Raw genomic sequence first — 18,420 nt, 5'->3', positions numbered from 1 at the left:
TTTGCTTCCTGCGTAAAGCAGATGGAGATTAATAACGCAATGAAGGACCTTAGTTCCAGATCGCAAGTATAGCTTATGATTTAGGCCATTAAGTATGGTCAAGAATTAATTCATTAACTTCATAAATGAAAACTCAGTCTGGAAAAGTACTACGTCACTAAGTTTGCTCTGGCTGATATTTTTACTTTGCTCTTTTATACCTGGATGCCCTAACGTTTTGCTCAGTAGTACCTTGAATGAAAAAAAAAAAACAGGTGAGTGGGGTGGATGTCCAACTGTTAGTTGCCTGCTGTCACAGGATGCACAATGCAGATCAAATAGGGTGCAGGTATTGCATGAGAGAATTCTTACTCCAGTGCGTATCTTTTAAACCTAGAGAGTACTAGTCAGGGGAGGCAAGGGAGGTTAAATGTGTTAAAGGTGATGGAAAATACAACCTTCCCATACTTGAGGTAGAACCAGAATGGGACGAGAGGCCATGCAGTAAGAGTTGACCTTGTGTGTGGAGCAAGGTGTTATCCAGAGCTGGTGACACCTCGGAAAGTGAGCAAGAGACTTCAGTAAACAAGTTAACACTGGGAAGTGCTAAAGGTCAGACTTCCCAAAAGGAAAAGCAAGAAGGTTGTAAGAAGCCAGTTCAAAAGTTTATAGCGCTTAAAAGAGCTGTGTGCCTTGATGCAGGTTTTGTGGCTGGCTTTCTGAAAGTCAAAGTCCCCAGAACTGGGAAACACTCCTGCTGCTTTCCATCAGCTGAGGAGAACCTTTAATTTCTATCGAAAGTCACTATTTCTCAGCTTGCTCTGTAGCAGCTGCATAATTTAATAAAGATGATCTAGCTGTGGAGATAATTGACTATACATATCAGTGAAGTGGAGCAGACATGAGGAGAAAATAATTAAGCAAAGCAGAACATGAGTTCCCATTGTCCGGATGATTTACTGAGCAAAGCAGCCTTTCCGAGGCAGCTGCCCATACAGGCGGGCATGCCAAGAGGGCTCTTCGGGGCATGGCTCTTCTCTCGTGCTCTGTGAAGCTTAAATCCAAAGGCAGAGCAACTTTTGCCACCCAAGAAGTTTGGAAAACCCCACAGGATATGCCCTGCCTGCCTGGTTGCTCTTCTGGGCTGTGAAATCCTTACAGGGCTGTGCCTTTCCCTGCATTTAGTAACGCGCTGGAGCACCTCCTGCTCTGTCCTCTGTCCCTGAGCAGGCTCAATTTCTAAAGCCACTGTGTAACTCTCCCCTCCACCATTTGTTTTGACTGTCAGCTTCCTTGATGTAAAAAAGGTTGGTGCAGAGTAAATAAAGCAACTTAGCAATGCATTTAAATTAAGCTTCAAAATGAAATAGCAAGGAAAATTACCAATTGCGGAATTAAAAGGAATTTAGTGGATCTGGAAAAACTCTGGTTTAAAGTCTCCATCTTATTGAGAGAAAGCTAATAAAAGAGCATTAAAATATCACAGGGCTATGAATAAAGCTATATTCGGTATGCCAGGAAGCAGTATTTAGGAGGGAAATACAGTAAAATCAGAATATCACAGCTTCATTTTGTAGTCATCCACCCCGCTGGCATGTAGCTGTATACATATTTTCTTGTGATTTATTGGTAGTTTGAAAATCACCGTATTAGTGGCTCTCCAACAGAATCTGTATCATCTCAGTAGGGCTTTTCTAGATACCACAAAGTAGTTGTTACACAGATACAGCATCATTATGAATTAGCAAGGTTAATGGACTTAAAACTGCATTGGTGTTAGTAAAGCACATGATTCACTGAGAAATAGACAACTACAGTATTTATTGGGGTGTTAGGGAATTTTTTGGCATTTTATTTAGGTATTTTTGCAGCTTTATCTTTTATTTCTTCTTTTTATTACTTTTTGCGTAAAGAAGCTGGTGCGTTTTCAGTACTGATGCGAGTGGTTTGCAGATAGTCAGTTGGCCTTGAACACCACAGAGTTATCAGCATGAAGTTTTACTTACATACGGTATCTAGCCTTTCATCAAGTTTATGTGAAAGAGGAGTTTGCATTTTTGCACAGTGTTAATTCCGTTGGAAATAGAGGGAAGAGCTATTTCCTGAGATCTTCTGTCTTGTCTGATGAGTATATATACCTACATCCTGGGGATGTTTTAAAAAAAACAGAATCCAAACAATCCGATCTCCTCCCCACCACCACTTTTGTGAAATGAAAACAGAGAAGAAAGGTGTGATATGAAAGACACCCCCACTCAGTATGAATTGCAAGTAAATATTATAGGAAGTTGATACAATATTAACTTACTCCCACGCATGTAGGAACAGTAGTCAGTGTATGAATTGTATCTTGGAACATGGTTTAGCCTACCACACTAGCATCTTTCTTCCTAATTCATCTCCCACGGGAGGCCACATCTTAAAAAATGGTTTCAGGCTGTGAAGAGCCCGAATAGTTCATGTAAGTGAATGGGAAAGCAAGTAGGGTACTTGACATTTACTCTTCAAATTTCAAAGCCAACCAGTAGTTAATAGTCAAGATATCACATGTGGAAAGAGAGGGATCTTGCAAATATTTTGTTTTCCTATGTGCAGATTGCATGCCCATAATAATAAATACGGTAATATTTGTTTGTATGTCTTCTGTTCATGAAATCATCTGAATGACACAGCTGCTGGGATGCTGTGCAGGTGATGTGGGATATACTGGCAAATCGATGTTTTTCACACGGTGCCACTGCTGCAGGGACCTGTCCCTGGGCTGGAGACGAGCACCGGGTGAAACTGGGACTGGAAGAGAAGCACATGTGCTTCGGGCACACTGCTTTGCTCACACCGAGGGGAGCACTGGCTCAGCCAAGGGAAGCTGAAGCGTATGGGGACTCTGATTTGTAGTTGAGTGTTTGTGGGGGTTGTACTTCACTGCAGGAGTTAGCCTGGTTTGTTAGTTTGGTTAAACTGGCTGTAGTGGCTCTTCATTTACCCTTCTTGTCCTCTGTCACCTGCCTTCCGCCACAAGTGACACTCAAACCCAGGAAAGCCACAGAGCGGTTATGACCTGAGAGTGCTGCAGCGTCTTGGCTGGCTCTGGGTCTGTATGGTGAAGCGTGAAATATTTGAGGGAAGCAGAGGAGGAAACCTTTGGCTGGTGGAGGGAAGTCAGCCGTTGGTGGTTCTTCTGCATTGAAACGGTTTGGGAGAAGGTGGTAAAGGCTGAAAGTAATGGATGGTGGTTTTGGCAGGAGGCAGAATTTGTGCCCAGCCTGGCTCATACCCTGGCCATGCAGTGCCATTTCATTGGGATAGATCAGTCGGTGGTACTGCTAATTCCGTTGCTGATAACAGGGCTAAATCAAAATGAAGCCCCTAGGCATGTAACTTACTTGACTTAACAAAGATCACAAGAGGAATGAATAGGCAAAAAGTGTCACCTTGTCTGCAGAGCCGAGTCAGTGTGGGGGAAGAAGGGGCAGGATGGGACTCAGCTTGGCAAAGGGAGGCGAGCAGTGACAGTGTAAGGCAGACCTCAGCTGCGCAAAGTGGCACGTCAGCTTGTTCAGAAGGGCTTTAAACAGCAAGCGATGACACCTACAGTCACGTTGGCTCTGCCTGAGCCTGAAAACAGACAGAGGGAAAAGAGAAAGAAGAGAGCATACGTTTTATTTTTTAAAACGTGAGGCAAAGAACACGAGTATCAGAGTAGCAGGAGAACTGTGCAAAATATGTATTTTGACTTTGTCGTCCATTAATATTTAAAGATTCTTAAATATTAAGTCACCTTTCACAGACCATACATTTTCAAAAGACAAGGACTTTTGTGATAAGGCTAAAAACAACCTGCAGCAGCAGAAGGGTAAGAAGAAAGCCAATAATCTGGAGCATGTTGAGGTTGAAATATTTTCTGTTACACCTTGGCCTACTGCAAGGGCATGACAGGAAAATTAATTCTTTAGGATATTGGCATTGTCAAAATGCGCCACAATACCATGGGAGTGAAAATTCCTTAAGGGGAAAACCCTTTTACAAGTCATGTGCACACACATGCAATTGCTGTTGAGACGACTCAGACCTTTAAATCTTAGTACTGCAAAGAAAAGGGGTTTTTAAGACCTTGTTATGATACTTAGATCTAACTTTCTCTGCTTTTTTTCTTTTCCACAGTGCCCATGTATCACAAGTCAGCAGTAACATTCCTGCTACAGGAGAGTAAGTATCTCCTACAATTTTTGTAGCTGCCTTTTTTGTATGTCAGAGCTTTTTAAAGTATTGCTGGTTATTCATTGATTTCTCTTTAAGAATTGTGCTTACACAAACAAAAAGACAATGTTTCCCAAACCAAAGCATCTGCAATGATAATAAATCACATCCTTCTGAAAAATTCTCAGGCCCTTGGTTCTTTTCTCACACTGTGCCTGTGATGTTTTGGTTAGGCAGGACTTGCATATTTGGAGAAGCCATTCATACTGTGTCATCCTCTTGCTCTTGTTTGCACCTTGTTGTACCCCAGCAGAGGACAGGGCTTGACCCCACTACCATAACTGGGAGCAGCAGAGTTAACAAGTTGGTTCCCTTGCTGGAGCTGGAAATTCCCAATGGTTGATGGGTTTGCAGAACTGATTCTTGTCAATACATGAAACACAGACATACTTGCCTGGTTAAACCACATGGGGTTTTGCAGTTGCAAGACCTTTTGACATTTTTGGGAACTGCAGTCTCAGCAGACTTCTAACTATAGCAACTTAGCAACAACTTCTGTAAATTCTCGGGAGAAGTCAGCACAGGTACAGGTTCCCATACTCATAGCTACTCAGTTGAAAATTAACCAGCAAATCCTGCAAATAACTTTTTTAGTTATGGAGAAAGCACTAGAAGCAATATATGGACTTTGGACAGGCATGTTTTTGAAAAACTCATTCTTCAGTAGACTGCTTAAAGCATTGCAAGAAACAGGGGTGGGGTATGCAAAAATGTGTTTCTAAATGATCTTTTAACATACACACACACACATTTAGAGTTTGCCCATAAAAACTTCCTCGGAAGGAAGGATATATTACAAGAAAATGTTAGTACCAAAATGAAGGAGATTTGATTGTGTTGAAAGTTGAAGTAGTCTCACATCTTTAACTGATGCAACTGCAGAGGGTCCCTTGCTGTGGCTTGTGTGGAAGCCCTCTTACTGCCGGTGGGCGTGCTGGTGATCGCACTCCAGAGCAAGTCAAGTTTCGTTGTGGGTGCATTCATGGCGTAAGAACAGTGTGAAAGCAGCATGAACTCAGGTGAACTCAGAACCAAACGCATGCTTGGTCACCGAGTTAAGTGTGTGAGGAGGTTGTAGTGAAGTGCTGTTTGCATGTTCTCATCCCTCTGTGGGAGAGCAGTGAATCACCTTGCAGATGATCCTCATTGCCTCGCTGAGCTCGGATTGTCCAAGAGGCTTGGCCGGTGTCAGCATGACTGGATATCATATACAATTTTGTCAGGGCAAGGACTGTTAAAGTGGAGAGTGAAAGTTAGGCACCAATGTCTAGTGCAGTAAGTGAAATTAGCTGTTTTACTGAAGGTTCAAACATCCCTAAAAATAAAAAAGAACAAGATGAATTGGGAAGGCTTAGCTCTTCTAAGGGTCATCAGGGTATCTGAAGATTTTGGCTTAGCTCTTTGCAGATGTCAGAGTGCTAGGACATTTTTATACTGCCTTGCCATCGTAAAACATAACCCTCAGATACCCTTGCTTTATTTAATGTTGCAGAGAGGGAGCTCCACAGTCTTTGAGCTCAATTGACCTTATTTTTCGGCTTGACAGGTATTTAGAGAAGACAATCCGCTCAGCCGTGGAGCAGCATCTCTTTGATGTTCATGGCTCAGGCGGCCAGAGTTCAGATGACTCTGAATCGGGAACATCTTCAGCCTCTTCTAATGTGTCTGCCAGGCAGAGGAGGCGATACCACAAAGAGCAGGAGGAAGCCCGGAGAAACAGAGACATGTATGAGCCTGATTTCTTTGTTCTGGAAAGTATATTTGATTAAGTGTACCCTAGTCATGTCCTCTTATCAAGGCAATGCTTAGTTCTGTTATGAAATGCACTGGCCCTTGCCCTGTGTTGAAAGTGCAGAGCGGGCTGCAGTGCCTGTGCAGAGCTCCATTGCATCAGTTAGAGCTGGAAAATGTAGTTTGTTAGAGGTCATGGATCTTACCATGCGCAAAGCATGATAAGAATCCGGTTTTTTACACAATATAGTGGAGTTTTTAATTACAGTATTTGTTGCTTTAGTGGAAATTCCCAAGCAGTTGGCCCCATTGCCTGTAACTTTCTTCAGATAAAAACACTGCGTTTAGATGCTTTTCTGAATTCAGAATGCCTTCAGAAATGAGATCAAGTTCCCCTTTTGTATGCGGAGGCACAGCTTATGTTTAGGTTTATTGAAGAGACTTGGGAGTTTGTCTGAAAGTAGAAAAAACTTCCTTTTGCTTAATCAATTTAAGAATTTTTATCCACCCTGTTACACAAAATTTAAGAATTATTTAGTGGTGAGTTTCATCAAATGTCTGTCAAAGAGTAAAAATAATACCTGTTTTTCCTTTTATGCCCCTCTGCTTGGGGCATATATTGTGTGGTACAAATGTATTACCATCGCAGCCTTAAAAAACACTTCCCCAAGGCATAGCTATCTTTGAGGAACTGTAACGACAGACTTTGCAAGGCCGTGATCTAAACAGTGCTTACACATATATCTAGCTTTTAACACAGCACTTCTTCTTGTAAAGAGTGTGTATATTTGACTGTAGTATTGGATTGCTAGGATTTCAAGTTAGATTCCAAAACAAACATTTAGTTTCTTGGGTTTTTTCTCTGGGTGCTGAATTCCCCAAATCCTATTGGATCTGCACCTTCCTATACAAAGCCACTTCTGTACAGGTGCATAACCAGCAATACCTTGTGTTAATGCTGCAGCCGTGGTATTTCCCAAAATGCATCGATGCTACTGTTGTAAAAAAGTCTGTAGTTACAAAATAATAAGCCATATCCATAGTGAATGAAAATACGCTGTGAAGATGGACTGGGAAATCAGCGTTTGCAAGTCACCCAAGTATCTGGCAGCAGCTCTGAAGTAGTTTTTCTTGTTTAGTAGCCCTGCCGACAGGCTTCTCAGGTAAGTAGGTCAGGGACAGGCTAGTGTACGTGTTCGGAAGCATATAGTACTGCAGGGCTTTTTTTTCAACATTGAGTTACAGAGCTGCCTTTAGACATGGTTGACACAGTAGCTCAGGCTCGGTCCGTAAAGCTGGAGACAAGGATTTAAAGCCCGCTGGAAGTTTTGAATGCTCTCTATGGTTCAGATTGTTTTCCCTGGTTCCCTTAGGTAGATTGCTGAAACTCTTTGGGGTGAACTGTCAAACTTGGGAGCTCCTTTCAAAACTTCTTTCGGTTGTTGGTTTGATTGTCAGTGATTTAATCTCTTTGCCTTGTGATGTATCACAAGAGGATTTGTAATGCCACAAGATGGGACTTAAGACAGGAAGAATGTTTATCACAAAAACACATAGGTGAACTCCCAGGCTTTGCAGACTACGTGATCTAGACACTATGTATATGTAATTGGTCTGCTCAGGGGTTTGTAAAAACTTCCACAAAGGCAGATGTCTTACCTTAGAAGTTTAATCATAGAGATACAAAGAAGTATTAGAAATCTCTTCCACCAACAAACCCTAGAGATTCATGATCTAGAAAACCTCTGAAATTTTCTGGTTTTGTTTTTGATCTGAAAACTTTCTTGTGCTGGCACTGTGCAGATACTACAGAGGAATGGGTTTCTTGTCACACCAGTGTAAGTCTAGATAAATTCTCCTGCTGTTCGTGACAGCAGGCTTTGGAGTTGCACAACGCTGTATGAGGGAGCTGCACATACAACAGTTAGCAAATGTTCCACTTTCAATGTCAAGTGTAAGCAGCCTGCCTTTAGCCTCCAGCAGGGTAGGACAGCGTAGAATGAGATGTGTTGGGTTTCTCTTGTTCCCGTAATGCAGTGATGTGTTATGTATGTGCATCTTCGTTATTGCACAAAGTAGGGGGAAGGCTGTGAAGGGAAAACTGCATGCTAAAGGACCCAGCAGGCTAATTGTGCTGGGCAAGGTAAACCATAGGCCAGGCTTCTGGAAAACATGCCTAAACCCTGCTAGCCCAGAGTGTCCCAGCACCATGGGATGACTTCAAGCTACCTGTCCCATTCACTTCCCAACATAGCAGAACAGTTCTCTGTCTTAGCCATTGCGTTGCCGTTGCAGAGTTGCATTCCCTTTTCTGTTTTTTGTAATTTCCAAATAGGAATCAAGCATTTGGCTAAAGCACCGCAGTCCTGCTCTTGCAGTTAAGAAGATGAGTAAGAGGGGCGATTATGTGGTGGCATGCACCAAAGGAGATCCTTGGACTGCAGCTGTGAATCACTTTTCTAAGTTAAAAGCACGTGTCTCAAAGGAAAATATGCTGCATATTCTCTATAAAAATACCACAGACAACCAGTAGCTAGTCCAGTCTCCTTGTGAAGTCAGTGGGATTCTCTGCATTGGCTTTAGCGGGAAGTGAATCAAGTCCCAAATGTTGATCCTCACAGCTTTCTCATCTGAGGTGTATACACCTGGCTTTCACTCCTCAATGGGATTTAGCATTGCACAGTGTGTGGTGTTTGCTGCAGTAGGAAGAACCAGAGATACTGGTTTCATAGGCTGTAGAAGACATTGACGGAACTGAGTCAATCACCGTGATGCATTTCTCTATTGCTACCGTAAATGTAGCGGTAGAGTGTTTTAAACAACCTCTTGTAATGTCCTTTTTCTTTTTAGGGAAGTCGTCAACAAAGAAAACATTCCTTCTGGATTCAGCAATCTTGAAGACTGTATTCTAGCTACTCAAGAAGTAGAAAAATTTCAGGACAACAGCTCTGGATATCTTAGTGAAAGGAATAAGCCAAAACGGCAGAAATCCAGCACCAAGCTTTCAGAGCTTAATGACAACCAGGACAGTCCTGTGGTAAGCTGGCGTGCTGTACTATTTGATGCCTAGTACTAGGGTGGGGAAAAGTATTTTTTTATTTCAGTGCAATCTGGTTCCCTTGGGTAGCTATTTTTGCCTACAATGCAAGCATAAGTGGCTACTTTGGACTATGGGGAACACTGGATCCCGCCCTTGTAACCTGTGATGAGGCAACTTAGAAGCCGTATTTCTGCTATGATCCTCTTACTCCATCTGCAGTCATTTTCTCTTTCCCCAACTTTTTGCTTTTTCCTTTTGAATTTGCCAAAGAACGTTGGAAAAGGAAAAAGAGAGTCAATCTTTTTCCTAGTCTTTCAAAAGTCTTGCAAGGAGGTTGGAACCTCAGATGCAGGTTCTCACATGTTTAGGTCAAGTTTATTTTTATATTCCTGCTAAGTTCCGAAACTGTAGATTGCAAGTGACTTCTTGGTAAGATGACAAAGGTGTTTTATGCCTTTTCCCTGAAGTCTGTGAGTTACTGTGCTGTTTACAGTTTACAGAACGCTTTGGAGTGTGTTGGTCCAAAAACTGATCCCTCTAGCTACCTTTTACGGAGGAGGTAAATGAGACTGATAGAATGTCCTAAAAATCTGGAATGCTATAGAATTTGCCCATCATATTCGTGTGTGACCGTCACAATAGAAGACAATTTGTCAACTTTTACAAGCTGTAGAGTAAAACTGATGCACCCTCCTTCACTTTCAACCAAACCAGACACTTGTTGTAGTGTCAGCAGTTGAGAAACTGTACTGCGCTTCAGTGCAGGGTCTACTTGCAGTGGCAGAAGTGCTGTGCATCCCGGTGCCTAGCACCAGGCATGCATTACATGGTCAGTAGAGTGAAAGCAGTGTGAAGAGACTGTCCTTCTGAGCTGTAGGACATTTCCTTCAGTTGTACTTGATTAATTTTTAGAGCCTGCTGTGTGTGAGTTCCTTCTTCATGTGACATTGCGTTGGGAGTCATTTTGTTTAGGTCACAAAATTGCAATTACCTGATGCTGTTACCCTGTGCAGGCATTCTAGAGAGAGGCGGATTTGACTTCTCTTTGTGATGAAAAGATGGGAAGTTGCCAAAAATTGTAGGCTGTAGAGATTCAGTGCTCTATATCAGTAATCATGATACTTCATGAAATAGCATGGTGAGATAGGCACACGCGCACTTTGCGTCTTTGCTTGTAGCAGTGGACTTTGATAGGCAAAGGTCGAGTGCTTACATTCTTTTCTGCATCTCTTCTGTGTACCTGTGGAGCGTAAAGCAGTTTAAATGAGAATTTCGCTCGGGATTTAGGAAAGACTGACAGAAGTGTCTGCTTTTGCTGTGGACCTGAAAAACATTCATGAAGTATTGAAATGTCCTCAAAGTTAGTATGTCCACTGGAATTCACCCTGCCTCTCATTTTTGGATCTCCTGAGGGGCAGAGGCTGAAAGGAACATAAAATGGACTAACCTTGCACAAAAAGCACTTTGACCAAGATGACTGTCAGTGTGGTTCTTGCTTTGCTAGAGGAGGTGTTGCAGTGGGATTGTCAGCTGGGAGTATTGTTATGAAACAGCTGGCAGAGAGCATGGTGCTACTCTTTTTGAAGAGCAAAGGCTGCTTTTTAAATTTTCATGAGTGTGGCTTATTTCATAGTTGCATTTCAGAGACTACTGGCAAGATGTGTGGTGGTTCAGCTCTCTTTTGGCTACATCTGTACACTTCAAGTAATAACCCAAATTAGACTACCTGCTTTGGGGACATAACCTGCTCCTTAGCATTTGCTAATAGGCCTTCATCACGTAAACAAACCTGTGATGTTGCATCTTCTTAGCTACCCTTTTCTGAGCTTTCCTGCTTTTCAAAGCCTGAAAGAGTATGTAGGACAGTGTGTGGAAGCTTTCCTCTTAGCTGTCTAATTGCATCTGACTCAAAAGCGTAAGTCAGCGGTGGAAGAACTGTCAGTTCCGCTTACTCTCCTGAGCAAATCAACCACAAAGCATTAAAAGCTTGTAACCGCACTTCAGAGGCACAGTAGCCAGGTGCCAGTAGGACTTGAAGAATCACTTTGGGCAAGACTGGAATGGCTGAGCTGTGTCACCTTATGGGGCTGGAGGTGTAGCAGGTGAGAGAGGGCTGTGACTGCCCCAAGAAGTCTGTACATACAGTTCCCAGGGCTGGGGCAGGAACCACGCTCCATTCTGCTTACTGACGTCCTTCTATTTAAGAGGGGTTTGCCCACAGCCAGGGTAGAAGACCTCCTGGACATGTGCCCCAAGTGGCTTGTCTTCACAGTAGTTTCTCAAGCTCTTAGAAGACAATAGTGTTAATGTTTCTAAAGGTAGCCAAGACAAATTCCAGAACAAGTTGTCATAACCAGTTGAATTTCTTGCCCTGCATTTGTATTGGGACAACTTAACATTACCTCTGTGTACATGACAGTCTCTTTGCGTTCTTCTGCCTGTTTAAGAAGAAACTAGGGGAGGGTTTGGCTAAGAAGGAGGGTATTTTCTAAGATGGGCATAAGTAGTCCTGCTGGGAAGATGCTGTGGATTTTGGTATCTGCTCTTACAGGACTTGTACACACCACAGAATTACTCTCAAGTTCAGCCTGTCTCTCAGTCTGTAAAATGGGAACAGACAGAGTACCATGCAGCATTATTACATTACTTACATTATCTTGAGGTCATCTGATAAAAGCAACAAAGCAGTGAGCAGCTGTGGGTTTTTGCAGGTTATGGGCAACAAAGTCTGGGGTTTGTTTTGTTATAAACGTGCAATAGGCAATAGTCTGGTGGTTGTCTTGTTTCTAGAAGTCCTGTTGGATATTCCTGTATTTGATCTGTTTAATGGCCTGCAGCTGGACTCCATTTCTCTTATGTATCTTACTGCTTTAACATTTGCTGTATTACAGACTATGGAAAGCTTTAGCTCATCCAGGCCTATAGACAGAACAGGACCTGATGACATGGAAATTTTATCTGAAGAAAGGTGATTTTTTTTTTCTTTAAATATATGTAAGTTTTATTTTCCCTGTGGTTGTAGTACAGCCTAAGAGATCTTCCACCACAGACTGTGAGGGTGACATTTAGTTATGCTGCAGAACAGCATTATCCACTGTGTTAGCTTCAAAGTAGAGCTGTATGGAGGCCCTGCATATGTTGTGTGGGCTCTGCACAGCAGCGTATGCCACCAAGACTCTTCTCCCAGCCCGTTAAGCACAGCACTGAAGATGCTGATGATGCAGACTTGAGAAGTCAGCTGTGTAGCACCTGAACCAGCGCGCTGCACACGGAGGGCTGCAGGGCCTGTCTCACCTGGCCGCGGGGTCCAGCCCTTTTCTTTGTGCTTTGCTCCTCTGCGAGAGCTGTACAACCCCACTCTGCTCACCTGAAACGACAGTTTCTCTCCACAGTTATGTTTGTGGAGAGATTAAGGTTTGGATTAAGGGCACTAGAATTAATTGACATTATATTTTCCACAAATAGCTCCTGTCCCTTTGTCTACTGAATGAATTAATGTGTGCAGCCATAGCAAGAATCTAAAAACCTGTGTGTGCAGAAGTCCTGCTTGTTTTTGTTATAAGACAAGTCTGGTTTTGCATTTGTAATATGTTGGTGTTTTTTTTGTGTTTTTTTGTAGCAAAGAAAGTGAAAACGATGAGGTTTTTTTCAGGCACCCTCAGGTTGGTATTTTTTGGATTTTGTGTTTCAGTTTTGTGGTCTCTAAATGGGCTTTTTATTGAGTGGAAACAGGTAGTTAGGCATCTAGTTCTGTGAAATTGCATTTCTCCCAGAGAAATGGAGTTAGCGTTTGCTTTTTTCTTTCCTTTCCTTCCTTCTGCTTTTTATTTACATAATTTAGGGAGCCTCTCAGCTGCTGAGGAATCTGAAAGCATCTGCTTCAGTCCCTTCGATCCCTCCTTGCCAAAAAGGGAAGCGTCACTGAAGTCAGCACTTTGGTTTAAGTGACGCTGAGTTCCCTCGTTAATCATTACAAACAGGGTGTGTGACTGGTTATCTCCCAGGGTAGAAGATCAGCTTGTCTCTCTTGATTTCTCTAAAATCATTTGGTCTTTTATTTATGCATTCCCAATGTTGCCTTTGAACGCGGGTCTTCCATTTGTCTTAGAAAACTGGAACATCTCCTGCTTCTCTGTAGGAATTGGTAGTTGGATGGCTGTCAGGAGGGGAGATGTGACATTGATGGCAAAAGTTTTTTCCAAAACTTTCCATTTCTGCTCAGTACCACACTCCGGCATTCACTTTATGGTGTTTTTCATCTAACTGTTCCGCAATGGAAAGGCTGGGGTTGGATTAGGTGAACACCGTTGCAGTCAGTGGTTCGTTTGAGTTTGCTTGAAACACTTCCAGGCAGCCAAGCATCTAAAATACTGGGGAGAGTTATCCGAGGTGCCTCTCCCTCAGCTGTGCACCCGTTTCAGAGGAGCACACTAAAACAGCTGTGGACAATGTCTGGTTTCTGTGGCCGTCTGGAAGTTAACTGAGGGCTGGTAGTATTTTTAAAATAGCCTCCTCTTGTGTTTTTGGTTGTTTTGGGGTTTTTTTGGGGGTGGTGGTGTGTGTTTGTTTTTAATAACAGCCTCTATGCATTTATAGCCTTTGAAAGACTTTGTTTCTGGTAGGTATTATTTCCATCTAGCAGGAAAGGTAAAAGAGATTATTTGCTAACAGCTGGGCTCTGACCAGCTGTGTTTGTAACTGCAGAAGTTCAGGGGACACTGAAACTTGTAAACTGTGCGAGGGGTGTTCAGTGTTGCCTTTGATCACTGCTCTAACTGGGCTTTAGGTGGATCTCCTACTTTGCTCCCAGAGGGTCAGTAGTAATTCCCAATGATCCTGCACTTGCTTACGAGCTGTTGTGTTTTCCAGAGCATGGATTTTGCAACACCTTGTTCCTCACGTACCAGCTTGCATGTGGAGAAGGTGCTGTCACTGCCATGCCACACAATACTCCCATTAAGCTTTTAAATTAATCTGGGCGAGGTATATGTGAATATGAAATCATAATCTTAAAACAAACTTCTCCTTAGGAAGAGTTTTAAAATTTAGAATTTTAACTGCGGGAGAAGATGTAACCTTAACCCAGAGATTGTATTATGTAGGAATTACAAGGTCCAGAAAATGTTACATTCCTGCAGGGTAATTTTACATTCCTTGTCCCTTGTAAGGCTTTAGCTTAGGGCAGCTTAAAGACGTACCTTCCGTAACAAAAAGCTCATTCAGGATGAGGAAGGGACAGGGACTTTCATACTCTTTCTCACCTTGTCTCCAGTCTGAAGATATTAGGAAAGGTATTTGGAATTTGCCGTAGCTACCAGTTGTGCAGACTTGCATGTCCATGGTGCAGTAAAAATACCTTGAAACACGTGTCCTGAATGAATTTTCGGTGCTTTTGTAGCCTTCGTAATGTGCCCTCGGAAGCAGCTAAGCTCTAGGATGTAGACTGATTTGAAAAACACAGGTTTCTAGTACCCAAGTCTTGGTAGGGGAAGGGTGTTGAGGATTCACAGCAGCGTGGCAACAGGTGTAGAGGGGGATTAGCATGACTCAGGAGTAAGGCAGCAGCATGGCTGCGTGCTTGCGTCAGACGGTGTTAGCAACAGGTGCTTAAGGATACTTCCTGCTTGTGGTTGTAGTGGATGGTCAGATGTGGGGGAAGCAAGCCTTTTAAATAAAATTGATTTCAGTCCACGTGTAATCAAACAGAATACAACTTCCTGATCAGAATTCAAAGACCTTTATGTTGCCTTTTACTTCTAGCTGCTTAAGCTGCTCTTTATGCTGAGTCTCTTTTGGAGCAGGGAGAATCAAAGCAGCTGACTTGGTTACTTAGATCTGTAGTTAGAGGTACCTGCAAAGCACGGCTGCAGGAGAAGCTTCTAAAAAATAGAAATCAGGTGCCTAGTTTGAAGATTTTTGGGTGGTCATTTATGTGTACGTTGTGACTGCCACCTGCTACTGAAATCATGAACTTGCTGCCCCTTGGGTTTGTGGGCAGTTGTGGCACATCCATACCTAAAGCACAGTGGTTCTCCCTTACTTGGTTTTGGTCCTGGGGGTTGGCAACTGGTGGCATCAGGAAATCAAATACTGAATCATCCACCACTGCATGGGTTTGGAGCGTTAGTGCAAAGAAGGTTAAACATCTGCTTTCTTGAGTCTCCTGGATTTGTACCACCACTGTTCTCCAGAACACCTAATGATTTATTGTGTTAGAGGCTACATCAGTGAGCAAGGAGAGTAACCGGCTGCAGGCACAGCACACGTCTGTTTTTTAAACAGCTTTTAAATGTTTCCAACAGCTGAAGTGACTTTAGAAGGAAGACAACATTGATACGATCTTTCTAATATATGTGTAATGGAAACATTTACCCATCTGGGAAGTGCTCTTATGTCTGCTACAGATATTTTTAACAAGTCTTTGTAGAAGTCAGGAGGTTGTACACTCTTCATAGAAAGACATTTAACTCTGAAGTTGGTATCAGTGGTGGTGACAGGATGGTATTTTCTTTTGAAATTACCTTTGAAATTTTTAAAATCTAGGTAAGTTCCTCTCTTCACGCTTCTTGATGTTATTAAAAGTAGCACCTACTTTGAAACTTAACTGATTTATTTCTTTCAGCCTTAAAATACTGTGCTGGCAATTTAAATGCAGTTTATCAACTGGTACAGTTTGTTCTTTACTAAATGTAGAAGACTGCCTGTTTCTGGCCACTGACCAGTCTTTATGTTTGTAATGTACGCTGACTATTTAGATCCTGGCAAGAAATTTGTTCTTGGACCTTGAAGTATTTCAGTCCTTCCAACCTGGAAGCAGCTTAAAAGATATTGAATAATGAATTAGCAATTTTTCCATCTACAGCTCTCACAATAAACACATTTGTAATCAGATTTAGTGTCAAGCTGTACAAGTTATTAGTGCTTGGCAAACTGTCATTTAGTGTTTCTTTTGTTATAAAGATTCAAAAAGACAATTTATTGAAATGAAAAGGAAATACAAACCTTACACAAATACAATGCAGAACACTTTTTACAAGTACCAGTGTGTTCATCACTCAGGTTTTTAGAACCGTAGAACAGCCCCAGCTGGAAGGGACCTTGGAAGATCACCTAGGCCAACCTTTCACAGGAAAGGGAGCCTAGATGAGATAGTCCAGCACCCTGTCCAGTTGCAGGGATTGATGGGATTGAATCCAGATAAAAACATTGATTCATATAATTTGTCTACTGGGCAGATTTTTCCCCTCCCAGCATGAAGTTTACTTGTTTTTCCTCTGCTCAGAGTGGAAAAAACCCACAACCCATCATTAGCTCTATGCAGATGAAAAAAATTAAATGTGCCGTACTGGCATATACTAAGGATATTGATTTAATACAGTTTGGCCATGCTTCTGGATTCACAAATAAAACATGTCCAAATGTACTGGTTATTTTCTTCAGGCCCGTTTTCTTCACACATCAGCATATGCAGGTGGCTAACTAGATTATCAGAATTCCTGCAGGGGGACATCTGCATGTTGGCTACCTGCTGGACTCTGTTTGAGAGAATTATACCCAAGCTGTTCTTACCAAGATCAAATAGCTTACGTAGTAATGTGCCGCTGTCTATTCGGATAGCTCCGTTTGTTGGTGGGTTTATACATTATCACATCATATACTATATGTTTATGTACACGCCTTACGCTTCCTTTTCCCGACTGCCCTCTGTGAGGCATTACAGCTATTTCATGGTAGAGTGACAAAACTGCCCGTGTCATCAAGCACACTGTTGCAGACACGCGCACTGTGTATCTGCATTGTGGGAATGGCAGTGATTTCTGCATAAATGCACACGACGTGTGGTATGTGCAGGGGTGAATAGTGGTGAAGCAAACAGCGGTTGCTTCTAGGTAGCGCTAAATGATGAATCATTTACTTGACAGCATGCTGCTTTTTTTTTTTTTTTTTTTTTTTCCCCTCCTAAGTCATTGGATGCTTGTGTGAATTTTTTGGCTTTTTCCCAGAGTCCACACTGCTTCCAGCTGAGATGCCAAACCCCACTGCCGTTTGGATTTGCGCAACACTGCTTTAATACCCAGAGCTCCTCCATAAATAGTTCTGCTCTCCCCACGCCCAGCTAGAAAACAACCACAGGAAATCGGGGAATGTGCAGCCAGCACAGCTTAGCTGGCACTAATTGATCTGAGCCAGCACAGCCTGCATGAGAGCATTCATGTACGTAGCCTGCGCTGCTGGCTGGCTGCGGCTGCTACCTCAGGAGCTCTGGTGCCTGCTTTTTAGAAGACACCATATTGCTACAGACTTACAGCAGCAGCAGCGTTTTTGTTGTTGCTCCAAGGAGTTGTGCTCCTTTAGGAAGTGTATGCAGCCGCCCCCCTCTCTCTCCCTTTCTCCCTGCCTTCCTCCCTCCCTTTTCATCCCAATCGATTACCGGAGGCTTTTTCAGCTGCATGCAGTTGTCAGGGCAGGTAGTCTTGGGAACTTGCAGTGGCTATTCCTGAAGGAAAAATCCAAGGAAGACAGATGGATGGATGTTTTTACCGGTGTGAGTGAGCAGTTAGTACGTAGGGGTCACCACGCAGGGGATTTGGATTTGGAGCTGGAAGCACCAGGGTCTGTTTGTTTGGATGTTTTTAGCTAAAGGTGTGAGCTTACTGCTGCTGTGACTGCAGGGTGGTGGGTTTTTTTCCTCCTCTGCCTCCTGAAACATCCTTTTTTTTTTTTTTTTTCTTTCTCATTTCTGCGGGTATATGGGAATATAGCTGACTTCAAGTATGAAGATTCAAGAGCATCCAAGCATTCCTGAAAACAAGTTGCAAAGAAATCAAGATGCCGATGACCAGGAAAACAGCTTTGTGTCGGAAGTGCCTCAGCTGGATTTGACAGCGCTGTGTGATGACAACAACTGGGAAGGTAGGATTGTGTGATGGCTGGTCGTACAAGTGAAAAGGGAGAGAGGGAGACCTGAGTGAGCTGCATATGTCTTTATGTGATCATTTTCCCTTGCCAAAAACAACAGGAAAGCAATTTGGTCCTTAATATGGAACTGAAAGTTTGGAGAAACTGGAAGCAAAATACTGGATGGGTACGAATTCTAATTGTCACTTAGAGGAAGAAAATTAGTTGGTTTATTCTTGAAGTTACTTTCACGTGTTGTTTAGTACTCTTAAGTCCCGGAGCATTTCAGGATAACTTATTTCTTGGTGGCTGGTCACTCATATTAAGCTAGGTGGCCCTATACTTCAAAGAAGCTGGGTGTTTCACAGTCTGAAAGGAGCTTCCTTCTTTCTTCCTTTTCTTCCACTTCAATCGCTATTTGGAAATAATGATTCAGATCTGAAAAGCGTAGCTGGAAAAAAGGCTGTCTGTCTGCTGTTTTGTCTTTTGATAGCTCTTACAAACAACTTTTTTAT

The 18,420-nt window shown here is 42.7% G+C and overlaps 1 protein-coding gene across 11 annotated transcripts in view; it reads left to right on the top strand.

Moving 5' to 3' along the window:
• FAM13A (family with sequence similarity 13 member A) overlaps nucleotides 1-18,420 on the top strand; it is a 133,833-nt gene that overhangs the window by 88,994 nt on the left and 26,419 nt on the right. For 8 of the 11 annotated variants that reach the window (XR_005102993.1, XM_037379238.1, XM_037379214.1 and 5 more), the window contains 6 exons: nucleotides 4,141-4,185; nucleotides 5,783-5,962; nucleotides 8,818-9,004; nucleotides 11,899-11,975; nucleotides 12,627-12,669; nucleotides 17,770-17,920. Coding sequence is in view for 10 of the 11 variants with exons in the window: in XM_037379238.1 (XP_037235135.1) it covers nucleotides 4,141-4,185; nucleotides 5,783-5,962; nucleotides 8,818-9,004; nucleotides 11,899-11,975; nucleotides 12,627-12,669; nucleotides 17,770-17,920 (683 nt within the window). In the remaining variant the exon portion in view is untranslated. The remainder of the gene's footprint in view (nucleotides 1-4,140; nucleotides 4,186-5,782; nucleotides 5,963-8,817; nucleotides 9,005-11,898; nucleotides 11,976-12,626; nucleotides 12,670-17,769; nucleotides 17,921-18,420) is intronic. The other 3 variants (XM_037379230.1, XM_037379268.1, XM_037379221.1) reach the window with 3 other exon arrangements.

Source organism: Falco rusticolus, chromosome 1 (genome assembly GCF_015220075.1).
Source record: "Falco rusticolus isolate bFalRus1 chromosome 1, bFalRus1.pri, whole genome shotgun sequence".
In the NCBI taxonomy this organism is placed as follows: Eukaryota; Metazoa; Chordata; class Aves; order Falconiformes; family Falconidae; genus Falco; species Falco rusticolus.
Note: the sequence above shows the minus strand (reverse complement) of the source record. Positions and strands in the feature narration are given on the sequence as shown.